Source organism: Sciurus carolinensis, chromosome 6 (assembly GCF_902686445.1).
Source record: "Sciurus carolinensis chromosome 6, mSciCar1.2, whole genome shotgun sequence".
In the NCBI taxonomy this organism is placed as follows: Eukaryota; Metazoa; Chordata; class Mammalia; order Rodentia; family Sciuridae; genus Sciurus; species Sciurus carolinensis.
Genome location: NC_062218.1, coordinates 49889112 through 49913348, shown reverse-complemented (window position 1 = coordinate 49913348; position 24237 = coordinate 49889112). Strand labels below are relative to the sequence as shown.

Below are 24237 nucleotides of genomic sequence, written 5' to 3'. Positions count from 1 at the left end.
GAATGTTTTTGCAATGGTAAGAGGAAATGGACAGGGCTATATAGGTTCAAGAACTCTCCTGCTCTCTATGACTGATCCACAAAGTAAAATAATACCCACTGACCTCATAAATTAATGACTTCTCAAGCTAGAACCTTGAGCTCTGCCCATTCCCTAATGTTGTACTTCCAAATAAAAGAAAGGAGAAAGGAAACACAAAGTTGAGCCTCTGTAGAAAACCCTAAATGAATCCATCCATTCTCCACAGTGTGTACTGCTATGAATTCAACAAGTAAGAACCTTAATTGAACATCGGTTATCTTGGTAAGCAAATTACTGGAGCAAGGTTATAAGCAGTAGGAGAGGTGAATCTATGTAAAAGGCAAGTGAAGGAGAAAATGGCAGCTCTGCAATAAAGAAGCCCAAATCTAGATCAATAGATCCAGCTTCAGGCCTGCACCCTAACAAGCAATGGAACTCCCTCCCTCACCAGCTTTAGAATTTGAGCCTTGTAAAGAACTCAATAGCACTTCTACCCTGAATCAAAAAGATGCTATGCTTCCAGGAGGGTTAGTTCAGTAATTCTGAAAACTCTATTCCCGATATGGAAGCACAAAAAAGTCAGGAACAGGTGAAGACTGAAAGGAAGAAAGGCAATTATCTTTTACAAGCTATCATGCTAAAGAATAAGGAATTTATTTACATTTATGCATAACCATTCAATCTTCAAACAACCATGCAAAGAAGGTGAATTTAGAAACCTCATTTTATGAACTACAAAACTGAGCCTCAGAGAAGTAACTTGCTCCAAAAGCAAAGGTAACAGCTAGAAACACCAAAAAGTTACGTCATTTCCAACATCAGATGTAGCTCTTACTTCACATGGCATTCATAATAGGTACATAATATATAGGGACAAAAATAAACTGCAAGCTACTCTAATAATATATCTTTCACATGGCTTCTCCTGGTCACAGTGTACTCTGCTGATGTAACATGAAATACTCCCCATGTGTCACATTACAATACATTTTACATTATCGATATACTATGCATTTGTTTGTTTATTTTTAGTGTACCTTCTAGGTTTATTTATTATTTTTGTTCTTTTTAGTTATAAGTTATTTTTCTGATAAATTTCTAACCTATTGCTCAGTTAGTAATAGTAGTGAAATAAATGCTTTTACTATCAAGCATAGAAATCAAAAAACTCTATCAATCAAACTTTTATAGCCTAAAAGAAATAAATTTTCAGCTTATGTGAGTTTGAAGTGCCTAAGAATTACTAAACAATGATTAAACGTGTCAAGTAATTTTAGGGTTAAATGTATTTCATTGTAAACTAATTTCTGGAAAAGTGGCCATCTATAAACAGTCTCTGGATAAATTTTTAGTAACACAGTACACTATTTTCTTGTCACCCAAGAACTGAGTTCACCCAAATTCTTCTGAACTTAAAAGCTTTGATCATTGCGAATATCAGAGAATCTATTTAACAAAAATATCAATGAATATAAATACCTGTTCCCTTTAAACCAATTTTAACACACTGCCCATAATGATGGCTGTATCCCCAAATGAAAATACATTGGTTTAATACTTTAAAATGTTTTATGGTACCAAAAGTTCTCCATAAATCAACAGGCACAGCTTCTACTCATGGGAACTTGTGACCAAGATAATTCTATTTCTTAGGTCATCAGTTTTGGGTGGTCAAAATGAATGCCAGTCACCATTATTTAACATCACTGTCAAAAACTTTAGGGGATGCGTGATTATTAGTTAATTTTATAGGTGAGGAAATTGATGTAAATAATTTGCCATGGTTCATACAATTAGTAAGATAAAAACTCTGAAGTCTCTATGACTCTAAAACCCATGCTTCTGAAATTAGCTTGGAGATGCTAACATCATACAACAATACATAAGGAACATTTTAAAGGTTGTATTTAAAGTTATGCTCCACTTGGGAAAATTAGAAAAACTTGAAAAGATGGTATGTTAAATAATATTAAACTATTTTGTTTTCACTAATGGAAGTAGTTTTTTTCAAAATTGTATAAAGTATTACCATTTTACTAATAGGAACTGAGAGAGACCAAAATTTATCACATCTTATCTAAGGTCACTAAAGCAAATTAAAGCTTGCACTACAACACAAAAGTTTCTAACTGGTTGATTAACTTAGACTTTGTTCTTTAATTTTAAAAAAGCCTTAAGGAACATTATCTTGCATAGTTTCTATGTAAGTATATACTGAGAATATATTTTTTTAAATATTTTTTTTAGTTGTCAAAGGACCTTTATTTTACTTAATTATAGTGGTGCTGAGAATCGAACCAGTGCCTCACATATACTAGGCAAGTGCTCCACCACTGACCTACAACCCCAGCCCCTGGAATGTTTTTTAAAAAACAAATAATCATACCTTTGCAAAGAGCAAATTAAGCTGCTTCCCTGATCCGTGGTACCCGCCCTGGGAAAGGAACAGTTTAACCTGTTCTTGAACCTGCTCTTCATCTAAGTGCCAGCAGTTTTCATCATCTATACTAGCACCTGCAGTTGGATCAGGAGCACCTAGAAATAGAAAGAAAAAAGTAACAATTTGCTCTTCTTGAAGAATTTTGACAACAAACTTGAAAATAATCAAGGTTCTCTATTTTTGCCTAGACACTTAAATCCAATCTTGATTTCAATTATACATACAAATATAAGACTGAAAATATATGCAAAAATCACTATTATTTTCAAGGCTTTCCTGATCTGTGCAAAGCCAAATGTAGACTACTTTAGACCTGAAATAGTTTCTTTTTTTTTTTTTAAGTTCAGAGATTTGTCTTTAGAGATGAGTTTACAGGTTTTCTACAAAACTGAAGTCACAAAAATGTCCTACTGTAAATACATGATCTTTATAAAACTCTACTACATGGGGCATTACATAAAAATGTTTTTTGGAGATATTAAGAAAATATAAAACAAGTAAACTCAGCAGAGTATTTCACTCTTTACTATGTTAATTCAAGAAATGTCACCATTATCTGCTACTGTATAAACTACATGCTGACATAAGTCTTTCCTTGCAGAAAACTGAAGATTAAAAAGGGAAATCAAGCCACATGGGAACAGGCAGTGCAGCTGTTGTACTAAACCAGGCTGTAGTATCACCTTGCCAAACTGCATAAATATTTTATTGCTGAAGTACACACAAAAGATAACAGCAATGTAATAAGCCTTATGTGTGCAGATTACTTCAGAAATCCAAAAGCTACCCAGACATTTAGGTAAAAAATTAAGCTTTATTATTTGTTAGTAAAATAAAATGGCATTGTAAGGTCTAAGAGCTATAAAAAAGAAAAAACATTAAATCTAAAAACCTCTCACCCTAGGGTTTCATCTCCTTATCAACCTTTAATAAACTACTTTTATAGGTGTGGTTTTTCATAACTTTTCTGGTCTTTTAATGATCTAATGCAAACTCAACAGGCCAAGGAAATAATCATTAACACCTGCTTAGATCCAGGACTATTAGACCCAGTAGAGGAAAGCGGGAGGTCATGAACCCTCCTGAAAAAGCATACGTTCAGCCACTCATTCATTCCGCCAGCCAGTCAGTGTATTTCCTGAGTGCATGACTCAGGGTCAGCCTGTGTCTCCACTAGACTTAAAGGTTGAGTTTCTACTCTCAACAAATTTAGTCTAGTTCAAATGCTTTCAAACTTGTTTGACCAAGATCCACAAGAAATACATTTGACATTATGCCTAATACGCTATATGTCTGTGTGCTTACATGATATTAATTAACATGAAGGAAAAATCTGATGGGAAAAAATAGAAATAGCCTCACTATAAAGGAGAGGTCTGATATTTTCTATTTCAAAAGGTTGTCACAATCTTTTAAACTGATTTCGTAGCTTATAATTCGTTGTATCCCACTATTTTACAAACACTGTTTTAAGTGTTTGAGATAAATATCAATCTGATAATCAAATATATAAATATATAATGATAACTGCACAAAGGAAGAGGTCAGGATTCTGAGAGACTATATTAGAACTCAAAGTTGGTCTTGAATTGCTAGGGTAAGCATAACTTGAGAGAAAGACATTGAGCTGAGATCTGTCCTAAGTTAAGAAACTAATCAGAAATTAAAGGCAGAAAAAGGAGGCAAAAAGTCTGTATGTGAGACCAAGAAAAGAACCTGGTAAAAGGCCCTAGGCGGGAAGGAACATAACATACGGAAGAAACATCTCTCTAACACAAGAGTAGAGGATGAGAAGAACAACACAAAACAATCCTGGAGTCAGCCGCTTCTGGAATCCCAGCAACTCAGGAGGCTGAGACAGGAGGACTGCCAAGTTCAAGGTTAGCCTCAGCAACATAGCCAGTCCCTGTCTCAAAAAAAAAAGCGGGGGGTGGGTGGGAATGTGGTCCCTGAGTTCAATCTCCAATTTAAAAAACCAACCAACCAACCAAACAAACAAAAAACCAACCCTAGAGAGACAGAAGTAGAACTGGAGGTTAAGGACCTTTGCTGGTGAAGAGTTCAGTTTCTTTTTCCCTGAGAATAATGAATGGGGATTTATTACAAGGTTATCTGAAGTGGAAGAATGGAATACTCTAGATAATAAAACATGTTCTGTCCTGATAGGCATCAATTTCAACATTCCTAGCATAAAATATTAATTGCATAACCATTAAAATGAAGGGGAAGATTCTCTGTATACTACAAGGAAAATATGTCCAAGATGTATTGTTCAATGAAAAGTATCAAGGGGAAGAAGAAAAATATACCTAATATACCACCTTTCACAGAGATAATGAAGCTTTAAAAAGAACATATGTATTAGAGTATCTTCTTGTATATGCAAAAAACATCTGGGAAGGATATTTAAAATGACTAAATTAGCTACATGGGAGAAAGAGATTCTTCACTGAGTATCTTTCATACTTTAAAAATTTTGGAAGCATGTGAAAAACATTTATGTATCTAAAAATATCACTATGTGAAATATAGAGGATGGAATGGGGAACAAAAATATATAAAAAGAGAACAGTGAGGATGTCATTTTGATAGTCTGCACACAGGATAACAATAGGAACTGGAAAACCAGCAACAACAACAGAAAAGGAAAATCTGATGGGAACTTAAGAAATAAATACAAGACTTAGTGAATAAGACTGAGTGAGTAAGAGGGAGAAAGGCATGTAAACAGCCTCTCCAGAAGAACTCTTACTTGAAAGGTATGGGAGACTAAGGTGTGGGAACAAACATGGGTTTCTGGACAACACTGAGAAAGAATTCTGGAGAACTCACTGACAGAGACAACTAGAGAGAAGGACTAGATGTAGGGGTAGGAGAAGCAGCCTTTAGACTATGAGGCTCAGTTTTAGATATGAAATACCTTTGAATAGTTCGGTTTTAAAATTTGAAATACCTTTGAGACAGTGAAGAAGAGAGAAAATTTCAAGCAGGAAGCTGGATATATAAGAAGGTAGTGTGAGGTTTAATAAAGTATCCAGGATACAACCCTAAGGCCAAAAGTTAAAGGTTGGGTAAAAAGATGAGCAAGGAGGACAAAAGGACTGAGTGGCCTCTTCGGGAGAACTGGAGAGCTCCTTACTCTGGTTCTTCCAGAACTAAGGAGGAAAAGCTGTTCCAAGTAGAACTGGGTGACTAAGCAGATGTTTAAGCTCCGCATGAGCAAGAACTGTATCTGCCCTGTTCACCCACTGTTTCCTACCACCTATCACTTCTGGGTAAGCAAATACTTGGGAGGAAGGGAGAACAAAGAGGGAGAAAGGCACGTAAATAGCCTCATCAGAAGGACTCTTACTTGAAAGGTTAAGAATCACTATAAAAAGCATGCTCATATATACTAGCTCATTTTCTCCTCACAGTATCCCTCAAAGTGAATATTGATCATAACTCCCATTCCACAGAAGGAAAAAACATGCTGTGTGGTTTTACCACTTGTCCATACCCTCAATGCTAAATCCAGTCTTCTGATTCTCTCACCTGCCAATGAATATATCCCAGAACCCAGAGGCAAAAGCTGAGCCCTGGGGTCACCAAGGCAGGGGCTATTCCCCTTAAATGAAATATAAATTTAAGGAAGGATACTGTTATGATTTTGGTCATGGTCCTCTCTCACAGGAAGCCATAGGGACCATGATACTGTGAAGGGTTAACTACTAAGTCTACAAATGTTTCCCACAGGGATTCAAAGACTCTAAATTCACCCACCCCTTTGATTCTAGGGACACCCTTCATACACACACCTCTCTATACAAAGACAGCTATACATTCTTTACCTAAATGTAGCAGAAGAGACTTTCCAAATAAACTATAGGGTCTCAACTTGTAAGTTCTTCCCAACATCTTGCTAAAAACTCCCCTTGGAAAACTGACACAGCTCTTCTACCTCCTTAGGGCAAAGTCTGACTCGCTCCTGGTCATCCATGTTCACTGTTTCTTTCTAATAAACTGAGCTAAATAAATTCAATTTCAATCCTCACATGTGTATATTTTCCAAGTTCTGTGATTTTCTTTTCTTTTCTTTCTTCAGCTATTCTTTGTTGAACTTCCCACTCCAATGGAGCTCTGCCCAGAACTACCTGGAATAGGGATGACTGTGCAGTGGCATGGAGCTTCAATTTACCACAAAAATACCCTAATAGTTTAAGTAGATCTGATTTGAATTGAAGAAAACCCTAGCCTTTTCCTAATGCCCTGATTTGACAGAGTGGTCTACATTAAGATATCTTACCAAAATTTCAAAATACACTCAATTCTTAAATTCTTTTCAAGCTAAGAGCAAGAAGTAATAGAAAAGCCAAAAACCAATTCTGACTTGAATTATACAATGAATTTCTATATTATTTTTTTAAAAACACATTAGAGTTTGAAATTGCTTTAGTGACTCATTTAACTTGCATATATACTGATTCTGGTTCTTGCCCAGGTGGAGAAAAATATCTAATAGCAAATGTATAAAAACATGAATTATGTTTTCTCATGTTTCTGAGAAAATGGTTTTTGGTTTTGGTTTTAATTTTTTGGTAAGCTAGTATCAGAATAAATTTACTTCTTGAGATTACTGGGGAAAGAGTTAAGGTGCTGGAAAAGGAAATGGAACACAGATAAAATTTCATGGCAGATGATCTACAAAATCTATACACAACTTGAAAGAATATGCAGGGTTCCTAAGTTTGCATCAGAATTCAGAAGACTTCAAGTCCTAGGCACAGTTTAGGAAAAAACATTCACCTCTGGCAAATTACTTAAGCTCTTCAAGTCTCCATTTCCTCAGTGCTAAAATCTATAATTCAAGAAATTTAAAAATTAACTGAGCAAAGTAGAAAACTTCCTAACTGTAAGAATGCAAGCAAAAATAACTAGAAGTTAAATAAAATATAAATTTACTCTATTATACTTCTCAACATTTTATGAATAAGACATATACCCCAGGAAATTAAGTATCTACAACAAAAATTTTACCCAAGCATAAACTCATGTATTCAACTTTAATACTGAGGTTTAACTATTTAAATCCTAATACATCTTAATTAAATGCATTAGAGTGTTTAAGCCTTACATAAATTGTAAGATTTACATCATTTTATTTTTATTTGTTAATGGCTGCCTATCATAAAAGACAAAACTCTCATCATTTAACTCAGAAGGGAATGCAAACAGAATTCAAATATTTCTACATTTGCTATTAGATATTCCCCAAGTTGGGTAGGAACCAGAATCTCTTTGTGTGTAAATTAAATAGTCCATTTAAAATGTTTGAAAATCTATCATTTTTCTTCCCTTATTTATATTTATAATTATAAATGCTTTAATATTTCCAACTATATAATCAATCTTTGTGAACATTTTATTACCAAAGCTTAATTCTTCAGTTTCAAGTCTTTGGGGAAAGTAAAATTATCTCTTGAAGAAAAAAGTGAAACAGTTTAATTATCTCTCATTCCCTGACAGGGATATGGAAGCTTGATTTACATCCTACCTTGGTAATGAGACACCTCAGGACAAGAGCAAAGAAGACTTCATGGACAGGAAGAACGACTACCTTAGTCTTGGAGTACCCTTGTCTAATTCTTGAGTAGGTTGTGACTTAGTTTTATCACAACATCAACACTCCCTTATCCCAAGAGTTCCCCAAATTAAAAGCATATCAAAATTCCTGAGATGCACTGTGAAAAACAGATGCCTGGGTAGGACTTCAGACCAACTGGATCAGAATCTTTGTTGGGAATAAAAATGCAGGAGGGGAGAAGAGGATTCTACATTTGGAGACTCTATACCTTAATAATGGAAAGTATTCAGGGTCCTGAGCCATCACACAGACACCTCCTCCAGTGTACTGAATGTAAGACATAATTAATAAGACAACTATCTCATGTCATAGTCACGTAGAAGCATTAGACACCACCACCAAATCATTCATTCTGCACATTTTAACCTGAGTCATGAAGACAGGTTCACAACGGGCTTAAGCTATGTCTGGTACATGGAGTTACCCACAGCTCTGGGTTCTAATGTGTGTGGGGGTGGGGGCTGTATTTCTCTTCCTCTGCTGAGAACAAATTTGAAATGTGAAAAAGTGAAAGGCTTTAGTTTACACAGTTCACATCTTCATCCTAACTGCTTCCCTAACTCTATTGTTCAAACATTGCTTTTAATCATTTATACTTTCTAAGGATGTTCCTTTTTGTTGAAACTGTCAAATTCAGTCTATTTAGGCAGAATACAGAAGCAAAAGTCTATACTGCAGAGGTAATTAATTCAGTCTCTTTTGGGGAACCTATAGAAGAATGCTGTCTCCTACAGTTTTAGTGCCTGCTGTTAGAGCCAGAAAACATTTAAGTCTGTGGCTTACAAAGGCACTGGTACACCTGTCCTACAAGCTGAGGGCAAAATCCTGACATCAACCATTGCACTGAGAAGAAAAAGGCAAGACAGCAAACTAGTGATTCGGATTCAAACAGAAGTTTGTCTTTATAGCAGAGGGGATAGCAACTAGAAGGTTGCTAAAAAATAATGTGCATTAAATCAACACACCCTTTAGAAAAGATTTAAATGTTATCCTTCATTAAATGCTCATTTCAAGGTAGTGACTAAATGCCTTCATTTTGATTTATAATTTAGTTGTAAATTGACCTTTCATCACCCTCTGTCCTCTATAGTCAGTCTGTGAAATCCTACTGCCATGATAGAGTGTGATGTCCTCCTCAGGAGCTGTTAGAGGGCAGCCTGCTTTCTTAATTGTGGGGGCTAATGGCAGAAAAAAGCCCTGGCACATACCACATTCTGCTCCCCCAGAAACCACCTTCCTTTCAGCTAAATGCCAAGGAAGTAAATAAGGAGCACAGCCATCAGCATATATCTCACGGAACCCAAATAGACCTGTCAGGGTTTATGGCTCCTCCTCTATTATTTTCCTCTCTGTCTGACTTTATTACTCACCTCTTATTATCATTTAATTACTTCAGGAGTTCAATAGTGTACTTATTCTGTACAGAAATAATCATGTATTTTATATGGATAAAAAGTAATAAAGTATTTGTAGATTCTCCAATGCTCATTAAAAATCCAGAATATAAACACAGTGCGTATCAAATAAGTCATTTTCCATTACTTTTCTAATGAATGTATTAACAATCATTTCTTTGGTACACAAATACAAATACCTAAATGCAAAGTCTTAGTCCTATTTGTCACAACTTTAACTTCAGATTTATTACTATGTTTGTAACCTTTAAGAAGAGTTTGTTCATTTTAAGACATTTGTAAAAACTGGTTCACAAATATTTTCCTCAAGTATTTACTACAGCCCTTGAAGACTCATGCTGCTGTACTGCAACAATGGTGATGAGAGCAACTGATATTTACTCCCTTAACCCTTCTGACCCTATGAAATCATACTCTTTATTATGTACATTTTACAAATTAAAAAAACTGAGGCCTGAAGAGATTCAGTTTCTTGGCCCCAGAAATGAAGCTTAAAAGCAAAGAGACCAGTATTTTAACTTAGGCTATCTAACATCAAAATTAGAACTCTTAAGCACTGAACAGTCTTACAGTGGGAGGTATAAAAAATCCATTTGTGGGAGACACAGGAATAATAAACTCATCTAGCCAAAATGGAGAGACTTAGGAATCAGTTAAAGAGGAGGGGACAAGGAAACCGACTACAGCAGGTAGCAAGGCTTTGTAAATTATGCAGGTTGAGATGGTGTCAGAGATGACTACAGGGTGAGAGGCAAGGCAAGATTTGGAAGTGAAAAGAGAAAGGATGAAGAATATTGAGCTAAAAGTAACTTGGCTGTCTGTGTTGCCCTAGCAAATTCCTCAGGAGCTAAAAATGTATGATTCCTCCAAATTAAGAGACATAAGTTTTAAGACTATTTCTTTTGACAGAGTAAAATATAAAAACTTCATGTGAAGAATAAAAGTAATATCACCTATACATGATCCCGGATCCATCAAAGTTTTTAAAAAATATATTTAAGTCATTATGTAAACATCAAGCTTTAGTTATAACTTAAGGGTAAAATAAGTCATTTCTGAAGATAAATTTGACAATAATCACAAAATTCAAAATGCTTATGTCATTTTTTTTCCTGGCATTTCTACTACTGAGACTCAATTACTTAAAAAAAAAACTTGCACAAATTTACACACAAAAAAGTCAGGGATGTTCTTAACCACACTGTATATAACAGGGTAAAAAGTGAAAATAACCACCTCAAGGTCTGTCAGCAGATTAATGGTTAAATATATCCAAACTATGGAATACTACACAACATTTAAAGCAGGAATAGAACTATTTTTACTAAAATAAATATTAACGATGTTTTAAGAGAAAAAGGTATAATGCAAATACAAACTTTTAAAATTGTATTTAAAAGCAAGAATCAACAACTGGGATAGATTCAAACTAAAAAGCTTTCTCTCAGCAAAGGAAACTATCAGTAATGTGAAGAGAGAGCCTACAGAGTGGGAGAATATCTTTGCCACTCATACTTCAGATAGAGCGCTAATTTCCAGAATATATAAAGAACTCAAAAAACTCTACACCAAGAATATAAATAATCCAATCAACAAATGGGCTAAGGAAATGAACAGACACTTCACAGAAGAAGATCTACAAGCAATCAACAGATACATGAAAAAATGTTCAACATCTCTAGTAATCAGAGAAATGCAAATCAAAACTACCCTAAGATTCCATCTCACCCCAATTAGAATGGCGATTACCAAGAACACAAGCAACAATAGGTGTGCGAGGATGTGGGGAAAAAGGTACACTCATACATTGCTGGTGGGGTTGCAAATTAGTGTAGCCACTCTGGAAAGCAGTATGGAGATTCCTCAGAAAACTTGGAATGGAACCAGCATTTGACCCAGCTATCCCACTCCTTGGCCCTTACCCAAAGGACTTAAAATCAGCATACTACAGAGATACAGTCACATCAATGTTCACTGCTGCTCAATTCACCATAGCCAGATTATGGAACCAACCTAGATGTCCTTCAATTGATGAATGGATAAAGAAACTGTGGCGTATATATACAATGGAATATTACTCCGCCATAAAGAATGATAAAATTATGGCATTTGCAGGCAAATGGATGAAACTGGAGAATATCATGCTAAGTGAGATAAGCCAATCTCAAAAAACCAAAGAACGAATGATCTTGCTGATAAGAGGATGAGAACATATAATGGGCGGTGGGAGGGGTTAGCGTTAGGGTTAGGGTTAGGTTTAGGGTTAGGGTTAAGGAGGGTGGCAAGAATGGAGGAAGGAAAGACTGTATAGAGGGAAAAGAGGGGTGGGAGGGGTGGGGGGGAGGAAAAAAAAATAACAGAATGAATCAAACAACATTACCCTATGTAAATTTATGATTACACAAATGGTATATGCCTTGACTCCATGTACAGAGAAACAACATGTATCCCATTTGTTCACAATTAAAAAAAAAAGTGTGTGTGTGTGTGTATGTGTGTACGCAACATGTCTGTGCATATGTGCTCAAGAAGAAAAATGTCTTCAAAGATATATGCCACCCTATCAGCAGTGGCTGCCTTACTGAAATAAGGGTTTGCTGGAGACTAAGGGTGCCATTGGGAGTGGGGAGTACTTGAGGGCTTGCCTTTTTATCTTCATATACTTGTACAATAAATGTTTCCAAGTGCAGGCCATGTAGCCCATATTGTAGAGTGCCTGCCTCTCATGCTGGAGGCCCGGGTTTGAGTCCCCAGCACTCTGGGATTGTGGAAATAAATGTTTCCAATGCACATTCTTATTTTTTTGTAATTTTCTTTGTTTCAACAATGCTGCACTTTAAGATAGTTATTTATAGAGCTACTTTAATTCTCCTACAGAATAAATTTACTAATTATATTGACCACAAGATCATACCTTTGTTTCACCAACTGTCAATATCAGAATGCTCTATAATAAAAAGGATATGCTACTAATAATCAAATTATCTCCCTAGGAAACTTGAAAAAACTGGTTGCTAATGTAAGCTCAATTGCAATGAACGCAACCATCCCCTGGGAAATAAAAGGAAGAGAGATGTGACACAAGGCCTGCATCAGATGACTCCAACTGTCAGTCACTGATAGATCTGGAACATGTATGTGTATTATGTCCTTAAAGAATAAATCCTCAAGTCCTGCTAGGAACAAGACAGAATAAAAAATGACAGTGTTACTTTGTGTTTAACATATACAAGTGCTTATTATGTCTTAAGTATTGTACTTAGGGAGGCTACTAAGATACACAGGTCAGAGTGTCAGCCTCAATAAAGCTTCATTATTTTCAAATGAAAATTAAGAGCTAAGCAATAAAGAGGGGACTGCTGAGTACATTTGCTTGTTTGCTTGCTAATATCTAGGAAAGCCTGAACAGACCAATATATAAGATTGCTGGGACACAAAGGCAATAGGAGGCTGTTAAGCAGGACAGGCAGGCACAAACAGATGCATGCTCTCCAGTTTTGTAAGAACCATGCTCCAAATGAAAGAGAAAAATAACACACAATGCATACCTCAGTAAAACTATAGAAGTGTACTTTTGCAGTCTGGCTACTAAGTGCTACCATGTCTTTGCCAATATACCATCACCAAAAAACAACAAAACAAACAAAACAAAACATTGGAAGAAATCTTGTTATAAGTCAACCCTCATCTGACATGTGAATAAATAAATACCCTTTACATCTGGCTGAGATAGTACCTTGGGGTACATGGAAAGAAAGGGAGAGATGAGTCTTGCCTATTTTTGGAATTGGCCCAGGCCCTCAGAATGAAAGGACCACTAAATGACCCTCGTCCAGCTCTAAGTCAAGGTCAGTACCACCATTTCCCCTCAGTCTATCCCTTTGTTGTAGTCTGCTCAGTTCAAACTAGCCCATAGTGAGGTCAGTAAAAGAAAAAAGCACAAGACAGAAAGTAGAAGAGGAAGAAATGTGTACCAGAAAATCTGGGAGAGGCAAGCTGACCTCCAAATTACCCATTCCTCAAATGTTTTTTGCTCTCGACTACGATATGAATACCCCACGTTAAGTTTGGTTATCTTTTTAAATTATTATCATTATATATATCAACCTCATATCATTAAAAATTTCTAACAATTATAAAAGATTATGAGCATTTTAAATATAAGAAAAAATCAGTCCTACTGAATGTTACACAGGTAATACATACTGAAGACAACACTGGACTACAGGACTCCAAATTTCAATTTCAATATTCTGTCCCCATAACACAATATACCAGTCTACAATGTATCTCCTTTAATAGGAAGAATAAAGGATCACAAAAGTCTGAATGGAAATAACAAGAGTGGAGTTAGTACTTAGAAAACAATAATCTCTAAGTAAGTACTTAGCAAAGACTTCAGTTTCTTTTTTAAGAATATAGAAGGTGAAAAGTTTTATTAGACTATAAAGTGAAGAGCAAATAATTTTGCCTTAAAAATACAAAACTAACCATCTCCTTGGTGGGCCATTAACATTAACTTTCTTACAGCCGCTTTTAGGACCCAGCATTTAATTTTATAATAAAACTGTGGGAAAATTTTATGAATACACAATGGACCATAAAGAGCTCTATTGACAAAGACTGAAATATTATAATGACTAAGATCATATTTCAACTTACTTTCACTGAATCTGTTACTATGAATAAATCACTATTTACAAACCATTATATAGATTTGTAATACCTAGTTTACAAGAAAGTTGTAGGAACATGATGTGCATGAAATAAAAAGTTTTCAGATCCTCCAGATAAAATTCTCTTAAAAATATTTCAAAATCAAAAGGAAAAGCACCTAATCAAGAAGCATTATGTAAGATGAAAAGGAAAAGAAGAAAGAAATCTACTGGTTTTGTATTTACTTATCAATTGTAATAATACCTTTCTTTCAAAAGAATTTGGGTAAGTTAAACCTTGTCTTTATGAAACTAACTAAAATAAACAAGTCTAAATGCTATCTTAATCCAATTTATCTAGCAAGGTAAAAGTGATGCTTTTCTTTGGAGAAAAATGAAATCCTCCCAATATTCATATTCAAGTCATTTTCTCAAAGGAAAAATATACCCACACAAAAACCATACAAGAAACACCACTTTAAAAACAATGCTTTATGTACAGATGTTTGGAGACAGGTGGGACCATATAGTAAAATAACTGCAAAACATTTTTAATACCACCCCCTATGAAGTCATTATTCTAACAGTTAAAGTAAGACACTCCAGGGAGCAGATTTCCCATTTCATCACTTAAGGTCACAGCCTGCTTCCTCTTTTCTTTTTACCACTCATCACACCAGAATAGAAGGCAGTAAGGCAGTTTGTGTAATTGGCCCATTTTCCAGGCTGGGAGCAAATCTGATGATAAATTAAGTGGAGAGAAAGCTGGTAATATAAACTGCTCAAGTTCATTGCTCTCGTGAAGCTGTTTTCATACAAAAGTTATCTGAAAATCACACTGAGTCTAAAGCTAACCTGCATTCTGTCCTTGATATTCCCTTTGACATTTTTTTTTCTTCCAATTTTAGAAACCCTGAAAGAAATGTCAAGTGAACACATTCTTACATACAACTTTAGTTAATATTGTTTCATTAGTTCCACTATTTCAACATGGAATGGATTTTAAAATCTTTTAGAAAAGAAACTCTGGGGCCACTATCCTTCAAAACAACCAAGACAAATGCAGCAAGTAATTATTGATTTGGACCTTTGGTTAAACTAAAACTTAGACAACAAAGTGACCTTAATGGATTATATGAACTAAGAAAAAGAGGAAAAATGGAAAAAAGCACATGCACAGAAAAGTCTAACAAAACGGAATATCCTATTCCACCTCCACTGAGCAATTTAATAAGAAGCCACAATCAGGCTCCTGAGAAATCTCTGGGATGACTGTTTGCTGGTCTGAATTTTCATAAGGCAGCAAGATTTGAGACAGATGATATGACAGGGCGAAGCCTACTTGAAAAGTCCTTGAAAGCATGTGCTTTCAGGGGGTTGAAGGCACTTCTGTGGCAGAGCTGTTTACACTTCTGTTACTTAACACTGGCAGATTCTATCAAGTAAAACACTTTACACACCTTATGATAGCTACTCCAATAAAGCCTAGCCTGATATGGGGAGCACTAGAAGAAATATGACTACATGGATTTTCCTCTGACATAAAACCCACATATCTCACAGTACCAGGAGACCTGTAAAAGAATGTTCATAGCAGCTCTATTCAGAACAAGGCCCGTCCACAGTGGAGAGTAATATTCTCGTTCCTAGAATACTCTAGAGCTGTGCTGTCTGATATGGTAACTACTAGCCACATGTGGCTATTGAGCACTTGCAATGTAGCTATAATATGATTTGAGATGTGCTATTAAGTATGAAATATACATCAGATTTCAGATGTAATAAATGTAAAATAAATCAATATTTTTGTTGAAGCAATATTTATGAACATTGGGATTTATTAATATAACTGTGAATCAATATTTTTGATATACTGAGCCAAATAAAATATACTATTAAAATTAATTTAACTTGTTTCTTTTTACTTTTTAAATTATGCCTCCTAGAATATTTAAATCTACATATGTGGGTCACATTATATTTCTACTGAACAGGGTTACTCCAGATCAATGACAATGAATGAATTACAGGTACACAAAATAATGTGGACAAACTCAACACATGATTTGAGTGATGGGATTTTGAGTGATTTTTGTGATGGGAATCACAGCAAATGAAGTTGAAAACTGCTCAAACAAAACCAGTGTTAAATGATGTCAAAAATACCACTACCACCAAGGACACATTAACATAAAAATCAGTCATGGTTACCAATTGGAAGAGAAAGGAGCTGTGACTGCAAGGGGGCACAGAGAACCCTCTCAGGTGCTTGGCCTACGTTTTATTTGTTAATCTGTCCATTCATGTTTTATGTACTTTTCTGGGGTTTATTGTATCTCACAATTTTAAGAGTTTAAAAAGTGATCTCAAACTGTTTTCTTTAAACACGTCTATTTGCTCTCTCAAGTAATGACTTTGGGGGAAAAACCTGAAAGAATAGAGTTAGGTGACTTGTCCTACATCTCAAATCCATGAGTAAAGGAAAGGACAATGTTAAGTTGCTACAATACCTTCTTCAACATTAAATATTTAATAAATTATGTCCATACATTTTAAAAGCACAAGAAACTGTTTTGTGTGTTTTTGCGGATTTGGGGGGGAGGGGGCGGAGGGTTTACTGGGGATTAAACTCAGGGGTACTCAACCACTGTGCCACATCCCCAGTGAGACAGGGTCTCACTGAGTTGCTTAGTGCCTTGTCATTGCTGAGGCTGGTTTTGAATTCGCCAACCTCCTGTCTCAGTCTCCTGAGTAGCTGGGATTACAGGAGTGCGCCACCACACCCAGTTAAGAAACTGGTATTTTGACAATATTATTTATCCTACATTACTATACTATATGAAAAAAAAAAGTGGTGGGTATATTCTTTTGAGCTGATATATTTCCAATGCATAAAATAGACACCTGATAAATGTATTTACAAATAAATAACATGTTCAATGTGTAGATGATTTAAAAGAAACTTCTTGTGACTTCTTACACGAAGGTTCTTATACAACTATTTACATCCTAAACTCTAAGCAAATTGTAGTATTCTAAAAATGAAAAACTTGTGAATATGCAGAGGTTAGTTTACTGAAAGAGTGAATTAAATAACATAATAAATGTTTTGCATAATACATAGTATTTGATGAAATGTTGCTAAATGAAAAGAATATAAAAACCAAGCTTTAAACAAATGATATTCTGAGTACAAAAGCATGAAATACTTCAAAAGAAATATTTTAGAATATAAAACTAAATTTAAAATTTAGAACAATGCTCATGACCTATTTTACATTTAACTAATTTTATGCAGAGTCAAAGTTATAAATGAAAAGGATGCCAGAGGAGAAATCTATGGAATTTCTCACCATGAACTTGGTCTATACTTACCATGAACTTGGTTGATTTCTGAATTTTGGGAAAGAATTTCATCTGCTAGTTTTTGAGCAGTTGGCAAAACTTCCGTGTGGTGCACTGTGATCAAATACTGTACAAACTTTTGTAGTTGGTCTCTATTCATTTGAAAGAGAGTCTCTGAAATGGGAAGATGCAGTTTGACCTGATCTGGCTTGCGGATGCGGTATAAAGACAGTGCCACAACATGGGCACAATAAAATATGTCCTTGTTTCCACAGCTGCAGGTCACTGAGGTAATCTTGCAACGATCAAAGCTGATGGCCACGTTGCAAACAGTTTCTGGCTCCGATTGTATTGCAGGTTCTGTCACTGTGCCACTCAAGTGGAAACCTGTGTGAAAGACAGGGAGAGTTCAGCGTCTGCATTCAGATGCTATGACTATTCTAACTCTTGGAAACATAAGGTGCTGGATAGCAAGCAGCAAGAAAAAAAACGACAGCTTTTATTTTCAGGTAAAAACATTCAGGCACTAACCACCACCCATTTCCCCATAAAGGTAAAAAATAAACGGGAATCAACGGACATGTTGAGGTATTTTGTGTAACTACATGAAAACCGTTATCACAGTATATCACCAAGTTGGATCACAGCACTAGTAGACCATCATCACTTTACTCTGAATCTCTGGTATCAAGAGGAAAATCTTATAGATCAGTAGGGTTCATGATCTTTCTTTTTTCTTCTTATCAACTTACTTTCTTTTTAAAAAAATACCTCCCCTTCTCTCCACCTTTACTCTAGGCAGCCACTAGTCTGCTCCAACCAACCAATGTTAGGTAACTCTGAGGTTTTTCACACACTTTGACCAGAGAAATTTTTTAATTTAATAATCCTTTCCGTGGCATGCATCAGATATGTTCCAATATGGCAATATCTATGAGCAGCAACTGCTGGTAGAAATGCAGGGCTCGCCAAATCTCACATACGCCACATACTAATAAGTAACTCAATCTTTCCATATCACATAGAGGAAAGCTGGTACAGATGTAAGATTATTAAACACACACATATACACACAGAGTACAAAAATCACAACGGGGAAGGAAAGGGCCTTAGAAAACTTGTACCTTAAACTTATAACCACACAGGAATTCTCTACAAGCTCCATGACCAATGGCCATTTGAACTCTGCTCCTAATGAGCCAGAGGTATGACCCACCCCACTCAGGTAGCCACTCCCTCTTGGACAGTTCTAGCTAAACCCACACCAACTGAAAACTGCCTCCCACCACCGCTATGCACCAATCAGTCCTAGTCCATTTGGCCAGAAGACAAACCTTCCACACTCCCTTTCCCTAAAATGCATAAGGAAGTTAACCTGAATTGGGGAGAAGGGTAGAAGAGGGGGATTGAGCATCCATTCAGTCCAGTCCAGTCTTTCTAAAGTCACATTCAGTGCCAAGGAACCAACCTTGATCCCTTTGGGAATGTTCAGGACTCAATTTTACTTCAGGATTTCAAATGCCTGAAAGAAACTTGAGTGCTACATAAAGAAGTTGTGGGATCTCTCTCAGCCTTCTACTATGCTATTTAATAAAATTCATCAAACTGGCCACTGTTTCTTAGACTTCTCCAAATCATTCACTAAAAGGATTTTCACCATGTGGGGAACTCAGAGAGGTAGTGCACGTGGAGCTGGTATGTGTGGCTTGAGAGGAAGAGTCAGACAACACCAAGAGTTCACACATGGGATGTCTGTACCCAACTTACTGTCTCTCATAATAGAAACTACCTAGGCCAGAGTTGGAAGAAACATCACTCACCAGAAATCTTTCAGAGTAATATAATTTCAACTCGATAATTCATATTCATGAACACTTCATAGAAGAAGAAAAGTGTTATAATAATTTTGACTGAATGATTCAAATAGAATGAGCCTTTCATAAAAATGAGTTACCATCATTGCTTCACAGTAAGAAAATTTGAAAACTATCACATAATGACCATTTGATTTTCTTCCACAAATATTTTCCTGTTTCAAAATAGATATCCCAGTCTCCTTTATATCTGAAGTTTTTCTGAAAATCACAATTAAAGTAAGTATACGAAATGTTTAATATTTAATGTCTATTTGAAATTTAAAATGTTTAAATGCCTATTTTCCCATAAGGAAAAAGTTATGTAAAAAAGTAAATACCTGAGAAAATTTCAAAAATGAAGAAAAATAAGGGCAGTCTTGAATCTACATACACCAGATGTACTACAAACTTACAATAATAGGTGTAGGGGGTAAGAGAAGAATGTAGGAACTTTAGATTACATAGAGGGAAATGAGAGGGGAAAGGGTAGGGGTACGAAAGATGGTGGAATGAGACAGACATCATTACCCTATGTACTTGTCTGATTACATGAATGGTGTGAATCTACATCATGTACAACCACAGAAATTAAAAGTTATACCCCATTTGTGTACAATGAATCAAAATGCAGTCTGTAGAAATAAAAGAGTAAAAAAAAAATCCACAGGACAGGTAAAGGTTAAGACAAAGAATACAAATGAACCATGAGAGAGTTCAGAAAGCTCCAAAGTATGTTCTATGTATTTAGTTCAAGGAAAACTGTTTTCTACCTGTCACATATATGCTTGCAGGGAAACCAGATATCTAACAGAAAAGTAGTTCTAAATTGGTCATTTACAAAATCAACCTCTTCCCACTTAAAACTATCACATCTCTCCTTGCCTGCCATGTCAAAGGATTCGTCTCCTCACAAAAGTAATATTGGAGAATTTTTCTAATCACAGGCAAAGCTGAGATAATTGAGGATCCATATGACAAAGACAAGTTAGCAAAGAGTCTCTAAGGAGGGCTGTAGGTATAGCTGAGGGAAGAGCATGTGCAAAGCCCTGGGTTTGACACCCAGCACAACCTTAAAAAATAATTTGTTTTCTAGACAGTCTACCAGGAAATAATATACTAGAGTCTTTAGAAGAGTGAATATTAACTATCAAAGAAAAGGCCCTTAGGAAAACTGATAAAGCCCTCCAATAGTATTTTTTTAAATGATCATATTTATTTCTGTGAGTCACACAAGTCAAAGAAGTATATTATTAAATCTTAGTATTGTACAACTGTGCTATGAAAAAATTCCACATACTATCCGATTTTGCCGAATTGACAATTTGCTATTCTTGCAAAGTATTTTAAAAAACTAACTACAAAGCATTGTGACTTCCAAGTGATTTAATCCAAAAGATACATAAGACCACAAATAAACACGTCTTATAGACTAACACTTCATTAATCATTAAAGATTAAGGTGTTTCAGGAATGTTCCTTTTCCCAAGTAATTCTAGATTATTTTTCAAGTGCCCAAATACCTTTAAAAATTCCAACCCTTTTTAATATAAATATTTCCAAACATACATTCTACCTACCAACCCAATCAGTGTCAGCTAACTGTTCACAGTTAGAGTGCTACCATCAAGCAAGTGGGGGTAGTTTCAAAGTGGAATCTTTGGATTACTCTTTTCCAATATCAGCTACCATGGTGACTCCTCTACTATCTAGCCCTTTAAGTCTTTGCTCTCACATCAGCTGCACCTACAGTTTGACTAGCTTTGTGGCAACTATTTAATGCTAAGAGGCCTATTTGGTTGGGGGAAAGGACTCCCCTTGCCTTTTTGGCTGGGGTGCTGAAATTCAAGAGGCTTGAACCTTAAATAAAGGAAAATCATATGTATACACACAAAGGGTAGCTGGATTATATTTCTTTTTAGGAATATGCAGCACTGAGTAAGTCTTCTTACTTTAGGATTGTATAATGGTGTATTTTGGCCTCTCCAACTCATCAAACCCTCGAAAGTCCACTAACTTGTGGGTCCTAAATCATACCACAATACCCACAGGAGAAGCAAGGAGAGTATATTCCTCCTTCAACAATGCTAAGAGGACTATAAGCCATCCCCTCGCCCCAAACACCCTACCCATTCCCTAGCTGGGTTTATCTCTTGGGTACTGGGTGACCTGATATGAAACAAGGCTCCTGAGAATGAATTTTGTCTTTCTGGTGTTATAACTATAATGAGCAGGTGTTTAGAATAAAACTGGGCCCACAAAAAGGGGCAATCCTGTACTCTGTGGATAATTTTATTTTCAAAGAACTAAAACTGAAGAAATTATTTTAAGCCTTGTCTTAAAAATGTTTGACTTTAGAAAATATAACCTATAAAAAAGTTAATCCCACCAAAGCAACTTCACAGGGCAGTCAAATTATTATCATATTGTCATAGAGTCCAATAAAACTTTAGTATCCACATTCTTAATCTGCAGGAATAGAAGAAAAACAAAGTACAAAACTGAAGCACAGTAATGTAAAGGCCTGGGGAACGGAGAGACTTTGATTCAGATCAGGTTCTACCTCTTATATGCTGTGTGCCTCGGCCTTGTTATTTGACCTTTCTGAGTCTCAGTTTATATGTGCAAGAACATGTCTAGAGATACGCTGTAGGGTTGTTTGGGGGATTAAAATGAAATAACATATGTAAAGCACCTGGCACACAGTAAAAGTGCTCATTAAATTTTATTCCCTTTCCTTCCCTTCCCAGCTGGAGAAACAGGGAGGGGTGTGGACACAGTCCCTTCATCCATAACACATTCTTTTCTATGCTACTGGAATCTTACGGGAGGAAGCCTCATTTATGAAGTGGCTTGGAAAATAAGAGGGATCACTGAGAATGTCTGAGGGTAGGGAAACACTACAAGAATCATTGTTATTTGATTGCAAAATTGAAAAACTTCTAAGAGTCATTTATACCTCCACTCAGCGCAGCTCTTTACCCATTTTTGTATTAACTTCTTTGTATTTATTCCATGCACAAAGAAACTAGAAAATATTATACAAAAGAGTTTTTTAATAACCATAAGCAGCTCTAAAATGTTATAAAGCTATGATTCTTAAGTGCAGTCCTGGGACATTGTAAAAGACCCCACATCACTTTGAGGGGGGTGGCATCAACATTGAAATTTTTTTACAATTATACCTAGACATCATTGACCTTTTAAACTGTCTCTCACGAGTACATATCTAGTTTTCCAGAGGCTACATGTAGTAGCACAGACTGAACACAGATACAAAAAGGAAAATCCAGCTCTCCTCTAAGGCAGACACTTAGACATTAAAACAGTATTCACTCTTTTTACTAAAATATTGTAAATAACTATAGTTATTTCTTCCAGTTAACATAATATATACCATTATTTAATAGTTTATTTTTTTCTCATTTTTCTGCTTTATTTCTCTGTAAGTACCAACAGATAAAATCCCCAAAAGCAAAAGCATTAAGGGGTCCTCCATATGAGACCTGAAAGTTGAAGAACTGTTACTGCAATGACTGCCAAGACATAGAAGAAGTAACTTCTCTTCAAACTGTCTTTGATGAGGCATTATTTGCACTTGAATTTTATAGTAGTAGGTCAACAGTCAATAAGATTCAGTAGAGAAACACTGAAGAAGCATGTTTCTCACAGATGAACACATATTCAAATCATATACATTAATTTCACATTAACAAAGATTAAACTCTTCTTAAAGATGAGTTTACACATCTAAAGTTACACATCTAAAGTTAAATCTTAGTTGCCCAGTAAAGGGGACAAGGAAGACCCATAATATCAGATGGAAAGACAACTGGTTTAAAATTTAAAACAGAATTTCTAAAGGTTGGCTATAAACTCAAAGCATAAATAAACTGGTAGACATGAAATAAATACACACACTTTCAGAAAATATGTGCCCTGTGCATGAGGCGCTCAAGTAACATATTCTTTGTTGAAGAAGAATTTAACAGAAGCACTGATGTAGTACTTACACAAATACATCTTTTACCCTTCTCCTAAATAAAAAGAACCCCCAGGGAAATTAAAGGCAAAAACCAAGGCAATGTAATGTTAGGCTGAAAGGGTAGCAGGGGTTTTGAGAGGTTTTTGTTTGTTTGTTTGTTGTTTGTATTTTCTTAAAGCTAAGTCCTAAAATGCAAAAGTGCTTACATTTAATACTCTAATAACAAGGTAGTCATTGGTTAACTAAATATACTAGGATAAGCTAAATGTATAGTAACTAATACTTATTATGTGTCCCTGGCAAAATGGACAAGGTAGTTGTTGCTCTACCCCTAAACCTAACTATAAATCTTTCCTAAATTCTGAGAACTACTTCACATAATCAACGTCCCATATTTAATAATAAATGTGAAAAACAAAACATTTCAATTCAAATCACACACAATCTCCTGAACATCAATACAGACATTGTAAAACCTAAGATGAAAACAATAATCTCAATTCAAAAACCAACTTACCTAAAATATCATATTCCTTCAATTTTTTTTCAAAGGGAAATGCTAAATTAAAGAGACTGCATCCTGTGAGCTGGCTAATTAAATCCTCTAGCCCTAATTTCTAATACTAAGCTTAAACAGCTTATAAGAAGACATTAGGAGATTTTTGCCAGCAATCACTAATGAAGCAGCTTTAATCTTTCTGAAAAATTATTTTTTAATGGAAAAGGTTTACTTGAAGTCCACCTTAAAAACGCCTATTTGGAAGAGAATCACTCCTACACTTCATTAATATTTGAGAGAGACAATGGCAAATTAATGCAAAGGCCAGACTGTAAACCACAACACACCATATAAACAACATAAAAATTTACGAAGCATGCATTGGATAGGCCCAACCAAGA

The 24237-nt window shown here is 35.5% G+C and overlaps 1 protein-coding gene across 2 annotated transcripts in view; it reads right to left on the bottom strand.

The window, feature by feature from the left end:
- Window positions 1–24237, bottom strand: part of Zswim6 (zinc finger SWIM-type containing 6) — a 180808-nt gene that overhangs the window by 50486 nt on the left and 106085 nt on the right. For both annotated transcript variants that reach the window (XM_047555529.1, XM_047555530.1), the window contains exons 2-3: window positions 17530–17886; window positions 2408–2556 (exon numbers count right to left, since the gene is read on the bottom strand). In XM_047555529.1, coding sequence (XP_047411485.1) covers window positions 2408–2556; window positions 17530–17886 — 506 coding nt within the window. The remainder of the gene's footprint in view (window positions 1–2407; window positions 2557–17529; window positions 17887–24237) is intronic.